Below are 17654 nucleotides of genomic sequence, written 5' to 3'. Positions count from 1 at the left end.
TCTTGCGGAAGAACATTGTAGCCGGAACTACTTCTCTCTGTTTATGTCTATGAAGAATCACAAAGGTACTGGGTTACTCCGCCGCGGTATCCCCGAAGCAATCTAAAATAGTCTGAATATAAAAAAATATTATAGGTGCACCCTAGTGATTCAGGAAAAGCTAAAAACATTGTTTTTGGAAAATGGATTCATGGTGTGCTCGCTTATTATATAAATTTTTCTACATTTTGAACACAAACAAAGCTACGGACCGCAGCTCTGATTGGTTGTTTCTTAACGGGATCGATGTATTCCTGCAAATGGCAATAGGACCACTGGATGAGGATGAGGAGTGGGCGCTTCAGCAAGGTATTCCTCTCACACACTTAAGAGACTCCACTCCTCTTTTTGCCCTTGATGGCAGCTCCCTACCTAGAGTACAGAAGGAGACTATTCCATTGACTCTTACCATTTCCGGTGTTACGGTTTAACTGGTTACCGTGTTATCTGGTGACCAACTTCCTGTTTAGGTCTCCGCTGCAGATGTGCTGGAACGACGGCAGCAGATTCGCCGATTCTGAAAGCACAAACTGACGTGATATTAAGTGCCTAATAAACGCAGACTTGCTCATTGCATGATTTTGATATTCTTGCAGAGATAACAAGTTATAGGTATGATCGCCCGTAGCGGCTGAAGTAAGTAGGATAACCAAAAAAATAAAATAAAATAAATCTGTGTTGGCACGGGTTTCGAACACGCGCTAAAAGAAAACGCGCCGCGAGACGACACTCACGAACCACCGAGCCATCGATCTTTACGTAAGCAGCTCCAGATCTCTGGATTCAACACAGGACTCTCGGCGTCACATCGTGAAACGGGCTGAATCAAGGAACTGTGACCGTGTTAACTTGTGACCTCTGTTTGCAAGCCAAAATCCAATTTTACTGTTGCTATAAGTTAACATTTCCAGCCAAAGCGCTTCTAATGCTGCTAAATGATTTGATACGATCTGAAAATTACTCATCGTCAAAAATTACGAATCCCATTAATGTAAACATGCATAACAACAGCCCAACGTTTAAGTAGCTTAGTTCCATTGGTTCATTGGCAAAACACATTCTTACAGTGGCAGGCTGCCCACATACACTTCTTATTTTACAACATAAAAAAAGATATATATCACCTGTCATCTATCCAAGACAACATTTAAAGTGTTACTAAATAGCCACAACTTTTAAAGAGTGTCAAAAACACTAGTAAAAATCAGGATTTCGAAATGGATCCATATCTGTTGGGACATTGTTCCCATGCAACCTCTCAGCCACAATGTCAAAATATGTATATGACAAATTTCCAAAATCTTTCAATCAATGCTCCACAAGTTATTTTTCACCATCACAATCCCTTTTATTGTAAGATACAATGGATTTATAGGTACAAGGAATTTATCTTGGTGTACTAGACATTTGTCAAAAATACAAAGAAAACAAAATGAATCAAAGAAATGTTAATGCTCAAATCAATCATGCTACAAAAGACAGTGTACACAGAAGTGGTTCATTTCACTGGTTCATAATCACTAAGCTCATTGGTTTGACGATGCCATCACTAAATCAATGAACTGACTTTAGCTGAAAAATGACTGTTGTTCTCCATTTTCCTGTTGACTCTGTAAAGCTGCTTTGACACAATCAGTATTGTATAAAGCACTATATAAACAAAGGTAAAAAACAAATTCATATAACACTTCTAGAGGACTTTTCACTGCTTTACCACACACATACTTAAACACAAGCAGGACAAATCAAATCTTCCTCAATAGGAGGCTGACCAACACAGTTCCAGTGAAACCATAGGTCACATGTGATATTAATCTGTGAAGAATGCATGTTGCACTTTAAAGACAATGTGCCTGTGTTAACTTGTTTATCATCTATTTTGTTTAATAAAGATTATGTGAAATATTATCTATTATATTATCTAAATGCTGCTGAAAAACCTGAATAAAAACATCACAGAACATTTTCACGAGCTTTAATGGTTGTAACGGAAATGGCCATTCGGGTTCAATCAAAACTTTGATGGTCTTTGCATGTAAGTCTTTAATGATAATTATATGTAGTCAATTGTGCTTTGTGTCTAGTTGATTTCAATTCAGATGCATACAATCACAACCACTCAAACAGAAAAATATGTTGCAAAGTTATTTAAACAAAGTAAATTACACTTTACAGCAAAGTAGTGCAACCTATTATTATTAAATATTGTTCCTCAAAGTGAAATGATGCTTTCTGTACATCTAGTTTTGCAGTTCATAGCCAAGAAGTGTATGTGGGCAGCCTGCCACTGTAAGAATGTGTTTTGCCAATGAACCAATGGAACTAAGCTACTTAAACGTTGGGCTGTTGTTATGCATGTTTACATTAATGGGATTCGTAATTTTTGACGATGAGTAATTTTCAGATCGTATCAAATCATTTAGCAGCATTAGAAGCGCTTTGGCTGGAAATGTTAACTTATAGCAACAGTAAAATTGGATTTTGGCTTGCAAACAGAGGTCACAAGTTAACACGGTCACAGTTCCTTGATTCAGCCCGTTTCACGATGTGACGCCGAGAGTCCTGTGTTGAATCCAGAGATCTGGAGCTGCTTACGTAAAGATCGATGGCTCGGTGGTTCGTGAGTGTCGTCTCGCGGCGCGTTTTCTTTTAGCGCATGTTCGAAACCCGTGCCAACACAGATTTATTTTATTTTATTTTTTTGGTTATCCTACTTACTTCAGCCGCTACGGGCGATCATACCTATAACTTGTTATCTCTGCAAGAATATCAAAATCATGCAATGAGCAAGTCTGCGTTTATTAGGCACTTAATATCACGTCAGTTTGTGCTTTCAGAATCGGCGAATCTGCTGCCGTCGTTCCAGCACATCTGCAGCGGAGACCTAAACAGGAAGTTGGTCACCAGATAACACGGTAACCAGTTAAACCGTAACACCGGTAACCACAGAGAGACAATATTCTTTTTTATTTTTCATTCTCCTTCCAACCGGTTGTTCTGGGCCATTCTTGGCTTAAGCTCCGTAACCCTCACATTGATTGGGCTAAGGGATATATCTTGTCTTGGAAAGTGTCATGTCATGTTGAGTGTTTAGTCTCTGCTGTTTCCCCTGTGTCTTCTGTTTCTGTGTTGCAGGAGGAGGCAGGAGATTTGTCTGGTGTACCAGAGATTTCTTTTACCCCTCACCGCCCGTACGATTGCGGTATCAATCTTCGCCCGGGAACCACGCCCCCACAGGGAAGGCTCATTAGAGAATTATTTGTCCGAATCCCTTAGAGCCAGCACCATCGTTCCATCCCCTTCCCCGGCCGGCGCTGGGTTTTTTTTGTCAAGAAGAAGGATGGCTTTCTGCGCACCTGCATTGATAATCAGGGGCTGAATGACATCAACATTAAGAATCGCTATCCCTTACCACTGATGTCCTCGGCCTTCGAAGTCCTACAGGGGGGAAGGGTTTTTACCAAACTCGACCTCCGTAACGCTTATCATCTCGTGCATATCAAAGAGGGGGGCTAATGGAAGACCGCTTTTAACACACCCCTGGGACACTTTGAATACAGGATTCTTTCTTTCGGATTGGTTAACACCCCCGCCGTCTTTCAGTCTCTTATCAATAACATTCTTTGGGATATGCTCAACTTATTCGTCTTTGTCTATCTTGATGACATATTGGTTTTCTCGCCGTCTCTCCAGATTCATGTTCAACACGTTCGCCGCATCCTCCAACGGTTGCTTGAGAATCGTCTTTTTGTCAAGGCAGAGAAATGCTTGTTTCATGTGCCATCGGTTACGTTTCTGGGCTTGGTCAACTCCGCTGAGGGGATCAGTATAGACCCAGCTAAGGTCCAGGCAGTGGCCGACTGGCTCATTCCGTTACAATGCTTTCTTGGCTTTGCTAATTTTTATCGTCGCTTTATACGCAACTTTAGCCAGGCGGCCACCCCGCTTACTGCCTTAACCTCTGTTAAGTCCAGTTTCAAGTGGTCAGGGTCTGCTCAAGTGGCATTTCATCGTCTTAAGACTCTATTTACTACCGCGCCCATTCTTATCAATCCGGATAGCATGAGAAAGTTTATCGTCACGGTTGATGCCTCCGAGGTGGGGGTGGGAGCCGTTCTTTCATAATTATGATGTCGTAATCGTGAACTGCTCGCCATCTGCCTTGCATTAGGCGAGTGGCCACAGTTGTTAGAGAGGGGTCTGCAATTCAACCTCACAGTTTTGGAGAGAGTTCTGCCGTCTTATTGGGGCCACCGCCAGCCTCTCTTCGGGTTTTCACCCTCAGACTAATGGTCAGGCAGAACGAGCCAATCAAATTGTAGCCCGCATTCTCCGCAGTCTAGCTTAATATGAAGAATGGCAGAATATGCTCATAACTCTCTTCCATCTTCTGCCTCAGGCCTCTCACCCTTTCAGTGTTGCCTGGGTTACCAACCCCCTCTATTTTCGTCTCAAGAGACCGATACTAACTGCCCATCCGTTCATACGTTTATCAGTCGTTGCAAACGAACCTGGAGGAGGGTAAGATCTGTCCTTTGTCGCTCGAGAAAGCGCATGAGCGTCGTGGCCAATAGATCTCGTGTCAAGAGCCCTTTCTAAATTTTTGGTCAGAGAGTGTGGCTTTCCACTACCAATACTCCGCTCCATTCTGAGTCGCGCAAACTAGCACCCCGTTTTATCGGACCTTTCCGCATAGTCAAGATCATTATGTTGCCCTGTTGCCGTCAAACTATATATACCACCTAATCTTCGTCGCATTCACCCTGTATTTCACGTTTCTTGCATAAAGCCAGTTAACTGCTCATCCCCTCGTTCGTCTTTCTCCGCCGTTCGGATTGAGGGTTCTCCTGTCTACACTGTCCGAAGCCACTTTCGCATTTGAGTCCTCTCACCCCATCACAGGCCGGGTGTGATTTTTAACACCGCAGCCCTGCAATCATCATTCCAGACTATTTAACACCCCTCACTTGACAAAATGGGGTAATTTTGCTCCATTTTAAGACATGGCCATACAGCAGATTCAACTGTCTTATCCAAACTTTTTTTTTTTTTATACGAAACAGACTGTTTTCAAAGACTTTTCTCCTTTCTTTGATTTCCTTTCCGGGCTTATCACCCATTATTTTTCATATGCTCTATTAAATACAGTTGCATAAAACATGCCCTATACAATATGAAACTATTTAATCAGTTAACAATCATTAATGTTTATTCTCCTCCTCAAAAGCTCCTGTTCGGGTCATCATCACAGAAGCTGGAAATCAGCCAAATTCCCATCAAGTTCAATGGAACGCTCCCTCGTCTGCCCACATTACACAATATATCCTCAAGTGGAGAGTTGTAAGTATTTGTGTTTTGCAGTCTCACATTATGAGGATTTTCAGAGCTGAATTTTTATGGAGATAGTTTTTGTGACAATTTATGTTCATAGAGTACAAAAGCATCGACTGTATTCCTGGAACGAGACACATTTTGTCCCTTCATTGAATGTTTGTGTAACTCTGACTGCAAGGGATGATCGCCTATGCTAAAAGCACAGGATGAGATTTCATCATACACAAACAAGCTACTGTCCTTGAACTTAAAAACACACATTTACTCTTCAGTCTGATGACAATGAAACATTGACTTCATTGGAAAGTTGCAAAATTGTGCATTTAACTAAAAGAAAGAGGTAGGTACTGTAGGTCATTTTTAAGTGCAATTTGTCTGAAGCTCTGTTTGCACAATATTTTATTTTTACAAGCCAATGTACATTCAAAAATATCTCTGGAATGTACTTTCAATTTACTTGATTCTGAATTTCAAGAGACTTTTAAGATATTGGCCTTTATCAAAATAACCGCTCTTTGTTACTCTGCAAGCTATTTCAAAGCCATAAATAAAGCAGAATTGTTTAAGTGAAGGTCAGGTTTAAAGATTTAAAGGTGTTAAAGTTGAAGGCCTTGTACGTAAATGTTGAATAAATGTAATTTAGCATAAGTTTGTGCAATGCTGTAAATATATTTACCTTTCTTTCTTTTTTTTAATGTTCCATTAAACCTGCTGAGATACAAAGAGTGTAAACTGAAATTCTCAGTTCCACCCGAGTCCAGTCCATGTGTATGTACGGGGAAACTGATGAATATTCATGTATGTTTTGCCCCCCGAAACCAAAAACCTCGGAAACCAAGGATCTTGTAACACCGACTTTACTGACAAGATGCGCATGACAATCAAATGCAATTAATTGCATTGCCCTAATTTATTGTTTCCATTCCCTGATTACAGGAAGATCCAGTTTATAACAGCTCAGTGTGTTAGACCAGATTTATGACAAATACACCGTTATCAGTTGAGTTGGTTTCTCTGTGAGAGCTGCTTCATAAGTCACTATCAGGCTGTACTAGGTTCATTGTCAGGTTCACCATGACTGGATAACAAACAAACATGAAGGGCTCCGTAATATCTGTTTTGGTGGTCTTGGTTGTGCTGGACAGGTAAAATTTCAGGGTTATGACATTGTCTTGATGGAGGTTGAATTAGGACAGAACTAAGCATTACGTTTTTTTTTTTGTTTAGTTTTTTTGGAAAGCTGAGATAATTATAGCTTAGCATTCATGAAAAAAGAGTGAAGAGTGAAACTTATTTTATTAAATAGGATATCTGACATTGGGACATAAGATCAGTCTTTTTAACCATTACATCCAAGAGATTTTTTCCTCATTTGATTCAGTTAAGTGTTTTAATTCCACACAGATTGGCTAGTGGACTGGAACACAGATCGTATGACTATACAAAGTACCACCCCATGGATGAGGTGAGGTTCCTCTTCAGGAACTCGAGCTGCGTCAATGCGCTTTGGGGAACACGCCCAGCGTGCGCGACTCTGAATATCGTGTGAAATCAGTCCAATGGAAGAGCGTGAAAGCGACCAGGAAGCTATAAAAGCACGTGCCACGCAGCTGGCGTCAGCTTCGCGTCTTTCAGCAAGCGCTCTTTGTGTGAATGTCAAACTGTTTGTCTTGTGAGTCTTATTTACTGTTGTCTGTCCAGTTAGAGCTCCTAGACATGCCAAAAAGCAAGGCGAAACTTAAACATTCTGATGGCGATTCCAAATCGCATTATAAGTTGTGTGTTCCTCCCTGCCCGAGATATATAAAGGGTGGGGATACAAACAGCCTGTGCGTGGTTTGCCTGGGTTTGAAGCACGCTGAGTCGGCTCTCGAGGGGGCCGACTGCCCGCAAAGTGAGCGTATGTCGGTGCGGCTGCTTCATTCCCAGAGGGCCCTCTTCGAGGAGGGGCCCTTCGCCAGCGTTCCCCGTGGTGATGGTCCCGCTTATGCTGAGGCAGAATGGCGGCTGCACTCGTGGGGTTTGCAAGTGGATCTGGTGGAAGGAATGGAGACGGGCCAGTCCCTATCTCCTTCCACTTCTGCCAGATCCGGCACCCAATCCCTAGAGTCAGAAGCACGCTCAGCTGTTCCTTCCACTCAGGGAGAGGGATCGACGCTCCGCCTCTCTTCCTCCGAGGAGGTTGACGTGGAGTCGATCGACAGGGATTTGCCACCCGACTCGCCGCAGTATGAGGAGCTCTTGGAGGTGGTTACTCGCGCGGTGGCCAAATTAAGCATTGATTGGCCAGCAGAGAAACAGCTGAACCGCAGAGAAGCAAGCTTGACGAATGCTTCCTGCGCGCGAATCAGCCACCTCCCAGCCGGGGCCTGCCATTTTTTCCCGACCTGCACGAAGAGATCGGCAGGTCGTGGAAACGTCCATTTCCGGCCCGACTCTACATCCCCTCATCAGACTACTATGGAAATGTAGTGGGGATGGGAGAGCAGGGTTATAGAGCGATGCCCCGGGTGGAACAGACGCTCATGAGCTATCTGTCCCCTGGCACGGCATTGTCTCTAAAGGCCCAGGCATTGCCCTCAAAGCCACTCAGAACAACATCGGCTTTGGTGGGCAAAGGGTATGGGGCTGCAGGTCAGGCTGGTGCGTGTCTGCACACCATGGCGGTGTTACAGGCGTACCAAGCCGACCTGCTTAAGGAGCTAGATGAGGGAGAGGAGATCAAGTCCCACGATATTTCGGCGCTGAGAAGGACCGCTGATCTCTCCCTCCGCGCCACCAAGGAGACCGCTCGAGCGATTGGGTGGTCCATGGCAGCTATGGTGGCCGTGGAGAGGCACTTATGGTTGACCCTGTCTGACATGAAAGAGCGGGACGGGGTCTGCCTCATGGACGCCCCGATTCAGCTGACTGGCCTGCTCGGCGACGCAGTCAATTCTGTCGTCGACAGGTTTCAGGAGGCCCGCAAACAAGCGGCGCATTCCATAAGTTCCTCCATTGTCGCTTCCCTGGGGCATCTGCCCCAGCCGCACCCTAGCTCCTCGTACATCGAGGCCCAAAAACAGCTCTCGGCCGAGGACTTATAAGCACAAACAAGATCTCAGGGCAGTTATCGAAGCTAAGAAGTCCTCGGCCAGAAACCCTGACGCCAAAAGCCCAGGGTTTCAGAGGGCAGCCTCTGCTGGGGTAGAGTTGTACACACCACAGTACACAGTGCCCGTCTCGCCTCAGCACCCTCTGGGGGTCGGTACTCGAAGCTGACGCCAGCTGCGTGGCACATGCTTTTATAGCTTCCTGGTCGCTTACGTCACCCCGCCGGTGACGTCACACTCTTCCATTGGACTGATTTCACACGATATTCAGAGTCGCGCACGCTTGGCACGTTCCCCAAAGCGCATTGACGATGCGACAAAGCGTCTCGTTCCCTCGAGGAACTAGGGTTACATACGTAACCTAGAGACGTTATCCTGTACTAGCAATTCATATTGATTGATTGATTCTTTTATTGACCTGGTAAATCTTTCCAAACAGATCTCCACTTGGATGAATCAGATGGAAAGGGAAAATCCAGACGTTGTGTCCAGCATGGTATATGGACAAACTTATGAGAAGAGGAACATTACATTACTAAAGGTACTACCTGTTTAGTGCAATACTTGTTATCAACATATAAGTCTAAGTTGTTTTAACTTAAATTATAATTCTGAAATGTAGATTACTAAAAGTCCTGTGGTGGTACCATGTGGCAGTTATAATAATTCAAGATAATAATTCAAGAAATTCATTCCATGATATTAGCAACTTGTTTGTTTGTTTGCATCTGATATGCAGATTGGCTTCAAAAACACCACACCCAAGAAAGCTGTTTGGATGGACTGTGGGATTCATGCCAGGGAATGGATCGCTCCAGCTTTCTGCCAGTATTTTGTTAAAGAGGTGAGACCTAATTGCATCAAACTTAATATGATGTAGATAGTCATGACGACATACACCTGAAGTGTTACTCCTAGAAATATCACATCCATTTTATTACAAGAGAGGCCAGTGTTTTTAATGTACTGCATATGTCTGTAAATGCAATGCCACTCATGTTTTTATTTTTATTTTTTTATATTAGATTTATTTTTTGCTCTGCTATTTTGAATATATACTGTATGCACAGAGCTCACAAATACTGATACTGCTATTATAATGAATGTAAAACTTCTATTGTAGCTTGTTGATCCATATTTTATGCCAATTCAATTTGATAATAATGTTTTTTGTTTTATAGGCGTTTATGTTTCTTTAAATATAAAATGTTATGTTTAATCTGAATTAAATGAATTTAATCTAAAATGAACTGAACTGTGTGTTATGCTGGGAAAGATCCTGGGCTCCTACAAAACTGACTCGAATGTGAACACGTTGTTTAAAAACCTGGACTTCTATATCACCCCAGTGCTAAACATTGATGGATATATTTATTCCTGGAGGGATAACACAGTGAGTTTCATTCCTTTTAAGTATTCTATGTAACATACTGTACATTTGATAAAGGTAAAATATATTTGCACATTTTATATGTCAACATATGTCATATGTTTTAAAGACTCGACTGTGGAGGAAGTCCAGAACAGCAGGGACTGAAAACTGTAGATGTTTTGGCACTGATCTTAATCGCAACTTTCCTGCTTACTGGGGCAGTAAGTTAAATTTTTCTTTTCATTAGAGAGCAATTTCATTGTTAGTTTCTCAATTTCAGCACATTCACGGGTAAAGTATGTGTAGTTCAGCTTTGTTATAAAGTTTGCAAAGGCTTACAGTATTTTCTTAAAGGCTTACAATTTTTTGCCATAAACATAAATGAATTAAAAATGGTTGAATGGGGGTTAAATAATTGTAACGTAGCTGTATTACATAAATAAACAAGTAAATAATCCTGCAACGCAGATGTATTACATTTATCAATATTTCTACCTTTTATATGTTTCTAAACCATTATAGACGCATAATACAATATAATATGTAAATAAATTCAAATGTAATATATATATATATATATATATATATATATATATATATATATATATATATATATATATATATATATATATATATATATATATATATATTATAAGGGTTATAAGCATGACTTAACAGATGCCTTAAAGCAACACTTTTTAACTTTTTCTGTATTCAAAATATAAAAAATTTATATGAGCAAGTACATCATGAATTCATCTTCCAAACCATCTTTTTGTCTTATCCCTAATCACTACGGTACACTTATAATAAGTGCTTAAATTCAGACTATTGTAGCCTGTTAGGGTCGTCACCGCTGCAGAGTAACGAATACCTGCGTGAATCGCCAAAGACGTAAACTTAGAGAAATAGCTTCGTTTAGAATGTTCTTCTTGCACTTCAGTCCATAGATTGCAGGTGTGTTTAAAGGGTTAGTTCATCCAATAATCAAAATTATGTCATTAATAACTCACCCTCATGTCGTTCCAAACCCGTGAGACCTCCGTTTATCTTTCGGAACACAGTTTAAGATATTTTAGATTTAGTCCGAGAGCTCTCAGTCCCTACATTGAAGCTGTGTGTACGGTACACTGTCCAGAAAGGTAAGAAAAACATCATCAAAGTAGTCCCTGTGACATCAGAGGATCAGTTAGGATTTTTTGAAGCGTTGTAAATACATTTTGGTCCAAAAATAGCAAAAACTACGACTTTATTCAGCATTGTCTTCTCTTCCGGGTCTGTTGTGAGATTTCAAAATACTGGAGTTTAGTGATATCCGGTTCGCGAACGAATCATTCGATGTAACCAGATCTTCTTGAACCAGTTCACCAAATGGAACTGAATCGTTTTAAATGGTTCACGTCTCCAATAAGCATTAATCCACAAGTGACTTAAGCACTTTTTTAATGTGGCTGGCACTCCCTCTGAGTTCAAACAAACCAATATCCCGGAGTAATTCATTTACTCAAACAGTACACTGACTGAACTGCTATGAAGAGAGAACTGAAGATGAATACCGACCCGAGCCAGATAATGAACACAAGATTATGGGTGAGTTATTAATGACATAATTTTTATTATTAGGTGAACTAACCCTTTAAGCTGGCAGGGATGTTGCAGTAGCAAGCAAATAAAAAACTAGAAGGATAACCCAGACAAAACTCATATTCACATTTCCTGTGTTTCTGCAGAGTCAAGCATGATATACTGTAGCAGTTGTCAAGCGCAGACATGCAATCAAAGCTAAAGGAGCTAATAAAAGGTCCATCTGTTTTCGTTCACTAGTGGTGGGGATCTCCAGGAACTGCTGTTCTGATGTCTATAATGGACCCACTGCTGTGTCTGAGCCAGAGACCAAAGCTGTCACTGACTTTTTAGGAGCACATCAAAATGAAATGCTCTGTTACCTCACCATCCACTCGCCCAGTCAGATGATCCTCGTCCCCTATGGAGTCCCCAACATCTCAGCACCCAATTATGATGAACTGGTAAGAATAAGAGCAAATTCTTTGGGATGGGTTAGGATTGGAAGCTTTCAAACATACTGTCAGTTTTGAATGAAATCTGCACATCTGTCTGTGTTTTCAGATGGAAGTCGGTCTTGCTGCAGCCAAAGCCATCTCAGCAGTGCACGGAAAGAGCTACAAAGTGGGCACTCCACCTGATGTACTGTGTGAGTACTTTAAACCATTGTACACACTCATGACCTGAAGACAATCGTGGACTGCACGTGGGATGCACAATATATATATTGAAGATACAGTGAGCAACATCACACACATTTAAAAGGTGGTCTCATTTAAGAAGGGGATGTTCACAAGTTGACTTACGATTTAGTTCCACCTCAAAATTTGTTTTTTTTTAGTTTTGAATTTACATTTATTTGATCAGATTTTACATTCATATCGGACAGTATTTTAATTAGCAATGCATTTCTAAAATTATAAAGTCTAAAACCTCTGGTGTATTTTTCAGAGACAGATAAATAAAAAATAAGCTCCGCCCTAATGATGTTTATAATATTCAGTTTAACTGGTATAATTACAACAAAGCCCCCCATTCAGATGTTTCTTTTATATATAAAATGAATGACATTTAATCATTTTGAAACATTCTTTGCAGATGCAACTTCTGGCTCTTCACGTGATTTTGCAAGATTCATAGGGATCCCATACTCCTTTGGGTTAGAGTTACGAGATAAAGAGAAGTACCACTTCATTCTACCCCAGAATCAAATCCAGCCCTCATGTGAAGAAGCGTATCAGGGAGCGATGTCCATCATAAACTACATCCATGATAAGAATTTCAAAAGTGCAGCGGTTAGTCAGACTGTGGACAACTGTGACTGTCTTATGGATCTTGAGTGCAAATGTGATGATTTTAAACCACTATATTAAAATGGACCATGTGCTCAAATAAGTACTGTCTAACAAAAACCACCTGGTTTGATATTTCACTGTCTAATGCAATAAAATTATAGAAATATCATGAAACATTATATTGGTGTTTTTCAGGATTTTCTGTGATGTGTAAGATTGATTGCAGAGCTCTATTTGGCCAGCTGATGGCAGTATATACACAGATATCATTGAAGATGTTTGCAAGCCTGTATAAACTGCTGTCAACATCAGCAACCACAGATGTGATTATAACAATTATGGTATATTAAGTAAAGAACAAGGGACACTGCTTGTGGGAAAGGTCAACCCGTCATCAACAGCAAAGAAAGTTAAACATATAAGAGAAATGAGGGATAAGATCTCCCTTGTGGCAAGCTTCTCCTGTACACACTAAGACCTGAAACCCTCCTCTATTTATTACTGACTAATTGCATGACAAAGAAAACAGAGATATGCCCTGTTCTTCATATAAACAATTCCCAGAGTAATCAAGAGTGTATACCTCTCTTCATTTCAACCGAAGGTTAGGGGTCAACACTTATGTTTGGTTTATATACATCTGTATATATATATATGCAGGTGCTGGTCATATAATTAGAATATCATCAAAAAGTTGCTTTCTTTCACTAATTCCATTCAAAAAGTGAAACCTGTATATTATATTAATTCATTACACACAGACTGATATATATACAGTACAGACCAAAAGTTTGGACACACCTTCTCATTCAAAGAGTTTTCTTTATTTTCATGACTATGAAAATTGTAGAGTCACACTGAAGGCATCAATGGCTATTTGACCAAGAAGGAGAGTGATGGGGTGCTGCGCCAGGTGACCTGGCCTCCACAGTCACCGGACCTGAACCCAATCGAGATGGTTTAGGGGTGAGCTGGACCGCAGACAGAAGGCAAAAGGGCCAACAAGTGCTAAGCATCTCTCAGGGAACTCCTTCAAGACTGTTGGAAGAACATTTCAGGTGACTACCTCTTGAAGTTCATCAAGAGAATGCCAAGAGTATGCAAAGCAGTAATCAAAGCAAAAGGTGGCTACTCTGAAGAACCTACAATATGACATATTTTCAGTTGTTTTACACTTTTGTTATGTATATAATTCTATATATAATTCCACATGTGTTAATTCATAGTTTTGATGCCTTCAGTGTGAATCAACAATTTTCATAGTCATGAAAATAAAGAAAATTATTTGAATGAGAAAGTGTGTCCAAACTTTTGGTCTGTACTGTATATCTTTTTTCATTTTGATGATTATAACTGACAACTAAGGAAAATCCAAGATTCAGGATCTCAGAAAATTAGGATATTACTTAAAACCGATACAAAGAAAGGATTTTTAGAAATCTTGGCCAACTGAAAAGTATGAACATGAAAAGTAAGAGCATGTACAGCACTCAATACTTAGTTGGGGCTCCTTTTGCCCGAATTACTGCAGCAATGCGGTGTGGCATGGAGTCGATCAGTCCATGGCGCTGCTCAGGTGTTATGAGAGCCCAGGTTGTTCTGATAGTGGCCTTCAGCTGCAGTCCACTCTTTGTGAATTTCCCCCACATTTTTGAGTTGGTTTTGTTTAAAAATCCTCTCCAGGGTGCGGTTATCCTTATTGCTTGTACACTTTTTTTCTTCCACATCTTCCGGTCCTTCGCCTCTCTATCGATGTGCTTGGACACAGAGCTCTGTGAACAGCCAGTCTCTTTTGCAATGACCTTTTGTGTCTTGCCCTCCTTGTGCAAGGTGTCAATGGTCGTCTTTTGGACAACTGTCAAGTCAACAGTCTTCCCCATGATTGTGTAGCCTACAGAACTAGACTGAGAGACCATTTAAAGGCTTAGAGTTAATTAGCTGATTAGAGTTTGGCACCAGGTTCAATATTGAACCTTTTCACAATATTCAAATTTTCTGAGATAGTGAATTTGGGATTTTCCTTAATTGTCAATTGTGATATAATTGTTATAATCATCAAAATTAAAATAAATAAAGATTTTAAATATATCAGTCTGTGTGTAATGGGGTGTGTAAGAAAATATCTATATACGTGAGTATCGCAAAATTGTTGATATTGTATCACTTCTCAAAATCGTAATATCAATATAATTTTTTTTAATCATATAATATTCATGGCAATTGTTTCGTTTCAAGCTTATTTCCCGACCGCTAGATGGCAGTCTTCATCTCTGAACAAATATTGAGTAACAGGAAATACTAGCAATAGATCACGCCACTAATGTTAGTGTTAATGTAGTTTGCTGCTAGTAATGGGTGAAAGATTTGTCCTAGTTCATGTATCGGTGTACCAAGCTGAAGTGTGCCTCCATTTAGGCTTGTGTGGTACCATCCTATGGCGTTCGAATGAGGTCATTAATATAACATTGTTATGGCGCACACACCATGCCAAAATGTAATGATCGAACGACTGATTGACCGATCGAACGTCAAACCAAACGTCTATCCGAACGTCTTGAGCTTTGAGTGTCTTACTCTGCGGGTGACCCACGTGACAGTCAGACGTGACATTAGCGTCTTGAAATGAACTGTTTTTTAACCTGTGCTTACCTGCTGTACTTGGTTCAAGCAACTATCCTCAGTGAAGTCCTTGCTATGTGCTCTGGGAACTTTAACTGCCTCCCAAGGTCCGCATGCAACTTCCAATCATGGGCCGTTGCTAACAGTCCAGTTGAGGCCTTACATTCTCCCCGAGGTTTCTCCCCTGCCCTAACAAAGGAGATGTTGTGTCTCACTGGGACTTGATGTTTAGACTCCCGGTTTGCGGTGCAGATGGTATCCGCTACTACCTTCAGCACCTGGTTATGGCGCCACGTGTACCTCCCCTCTCCTAGTGCTTTAGGGCAGCAACTCAGGATGTGCTCCAGGGAACCATGAGCTGGGCACAGAGATCATGTTGGTGTTTCTGCTAGGCCCCAGGTGTAAAGGATAGATGGACCTGGGAGGACATCATACACCAACTGAATCAGGAACTTAAGGCTTGTGGGTTCATCAAGATCTTCCTGACAGCTGCATGATTCCAATTGGCCCAGGCTTCTTGTTGGCGCATTGCCACAGTCCTACTTAGGTGCTCCTCCTCCACCTCAGCACAAATCTCTCCCTGCACCATCTGGCGTCTCTCTCGTTCTTGGGCTTTGTCGTAGTGTGGTCTTGTGCGACTGCCTAGACCAGCTCTTCCCACTGCCACAGAGCCAACTAAGACACTATCTCTCTGTCTCACCTCTGCCTGGTCGACTGCCTCTTGCACTCACCATTTCCTCCCAGTTCTGACCATGATGCCAGCGGAAGAGATTCTGGTGTCAGCCAAGTCTCTGTACAGCAACACCTCCCTGGCTCTGGTGACTTTGAACTCCTCGGTCAGGCCAGTAAAAGGCATCTGCAACTTGTGGTTGTGCCCATACAGAGCAATGCTGCTCAGGTTCTTCGGCAGACCCAGCCATCTACACAGGTATCAGCTGATATCACGCTCAAAGCCCTCCACGTGTGATACTGGGACTTCGTAAATCAGTAGTGGTCACAGGAGTCTTGGCAGGATACCATGCTGGTATATCCATGCTGGTATATCCATGCTTTGAACTTCCTCAGAAGACCGGACTTGTCCACCACTGATAGCCAGGTCTTCAGCTCCATGTGGACTGCCTCCACCGCTGCCTTGTCCTTCCACATCATTCTTGCCCATGCCGTAATCCTTTCCAGACCGCGGAGGAGCCACCTGCACCCTGTCACTGATGTTGATGTGACAGTCAGATCATCCATGTAGGCTCGGATTGGCGGTTGGCGAATTCCGGATCTGGATAGGGGGCCCCTGCATTCCACCTCAGCAGCCTTGACCAGCATGCTCATCGCTAGGGCAAACAATACCACTGATATGGTGCAGCCTGTGATAATGCCCTTCTCTAAGCGGTGCCCCGCAGATGTTACTGTTCCAGAGGTGAATCTCAGGCTGAAACTACTGTAGTAGTCCCTTATGAGTTCTGTGATCTTCTCAGGAATGTGGTGTATCGCCAGAGCTATTGTCACCACTAGGTCTAGCCAGAGGACTGCTAGGTCTCCTCTATTTTCTCTCACCTCCCGAACCAACTGGGTGATCATCCTGTGTGTTCCAAACAGCCTGGCATGCCTGGGACTCCGCCCTTCTGCACCGAGGTGTCAATGTAGGAATTCCTCATGAGATACTCAGATAACCTGTTGGCAAGAATCTTGAACATTTTTTTGCCTTCCACACTGAGCAGAGAGATGGTGCGGAACTGCGTGATGTCACTCGCGTTCTTCTCCTTTGGCCTCCAAACACCCTCTGCGTGATGCCATTGTTGGGCCACCTTCCCCCTCTGCCATACTACCCTGATGAGTCTCCACAGCCTCTCCAAGAGTCTTGAGCAATACTTATAGACTTTATATGGCACTCCACCTGGGCCCGGAGCTGCGCTGGTACGTGCAGTTCGTACGATGTCCCTGACCTCTGCCAAGGTTGGCTCCTTGATGTTAAACTGGAAAGTTGTGGTGGTGTGAGTAACTCTCTGCAGGTGGGAAGATTCTCTTCTCTCCTGCTGTCGCTGTATTTATTACTGAGGTGCTGAATGATCTCCTTCTATGGGCATTGCAGGGTCCAACTCCGCTTCTGCCCCAGTAACTTCTTAGTAAAGCCTTAGTTTGCAATGAAAAGGCCATTCGCTTTCAAGCTCTCTCTCTGTCTCTCCTCCTGTGCTTCTCAGCCCACCGTAGAGAGATGAGTTTCTGCCTCAGGATGTCCCTGAGCTCTGGCAGAGCTGGCTTTTCCTCCTCGCTCGCCCTCTTATACTGACGGTTTAGGACCTTCAGCTCTTTCCTGAGCTGGGAGATCTTGGTGCATAAAACATGCAT

The 17654-nt window shown here is 42.2% G+C and overlaps 1 protein-coding gene and 1 pseudogene across 1 annotated transcript; one reads left to right on the top strand and one right to left on the bottom strand.

Moving 5' to 3' along the window:
* The first annotated feature begins 6368 nt into the window (after positions 1–6368).
* On the top strand, positions 6369–12874 carry LOC127949684 (carboxypeptidase O). The gene is made up of 9 exons (XM_052547144.1): positions 6369–6518; positions 6778–6838; positions 8905–9006; positions 9205–9309; positions 9742–9858; positions 9965–10058; positions 11662–11864; positions 11965–12049; positions 12499–12874. Exons 1-9 carry the CDS (start codon positions 6469–6471, stop codon positions 12771–12773), a joined length of 1092 nt encoding a protein of 363 aa, XP_052403104.1. The 5' UTR covers positions 6369–6468; the 3' UTR covers positions 12774–12874.
* A 1952-nt stretch (positions 12875–14826) lies between these two features.
* Positions 14827–17654, bottom strand: LOC127948949 (uncharacterized; annotated as a pseudogene).

The sequence above is a fragment of the Carassius gibelio genome, chromosome B1, assembly GCF_023724105.1.
Source record: "Carassius gibelio isolate Cgi1373 ecotype wild population from Czech Republic chromosome B1, carGib1.2-hapl.c, whole genome shotgun sequence".
NCBI lineage: Eukaryota > Metazoa > Chordata > Actinopteri > Cypriniformes > Cyprinidae > Carassius > Carassius gibelio.
The sequence above is the reverse complement of the archived record's forward strand: the minus strand, read 5'-3'. Positions and strand labels throughout refer to the sequence as shown.

Coding starts and splice junctions, on each gene's coding strand:
- LOC127949684 (XM_052547144.1), top strand. CDS start 6,469: ATGAAGGGCTCCGTAATATCTGTTTTGGTGGTCTTGGTTGTGCTGGAC. Junction 10,059..11,661: donor CTTTCCTGCTTACTGGGGCA/GTAAGTTAAATT, acceptor TTCGTTCACTAG/TGGTGGGGATCTCCAGGAAC. Junction 11,865..11,964: donor CACCCAATTATGATGAACTG/GTAAGAATAAGA, acceptor CTGTGTTTTCAG/ATGGAAGTCGGTCTTGCTGC.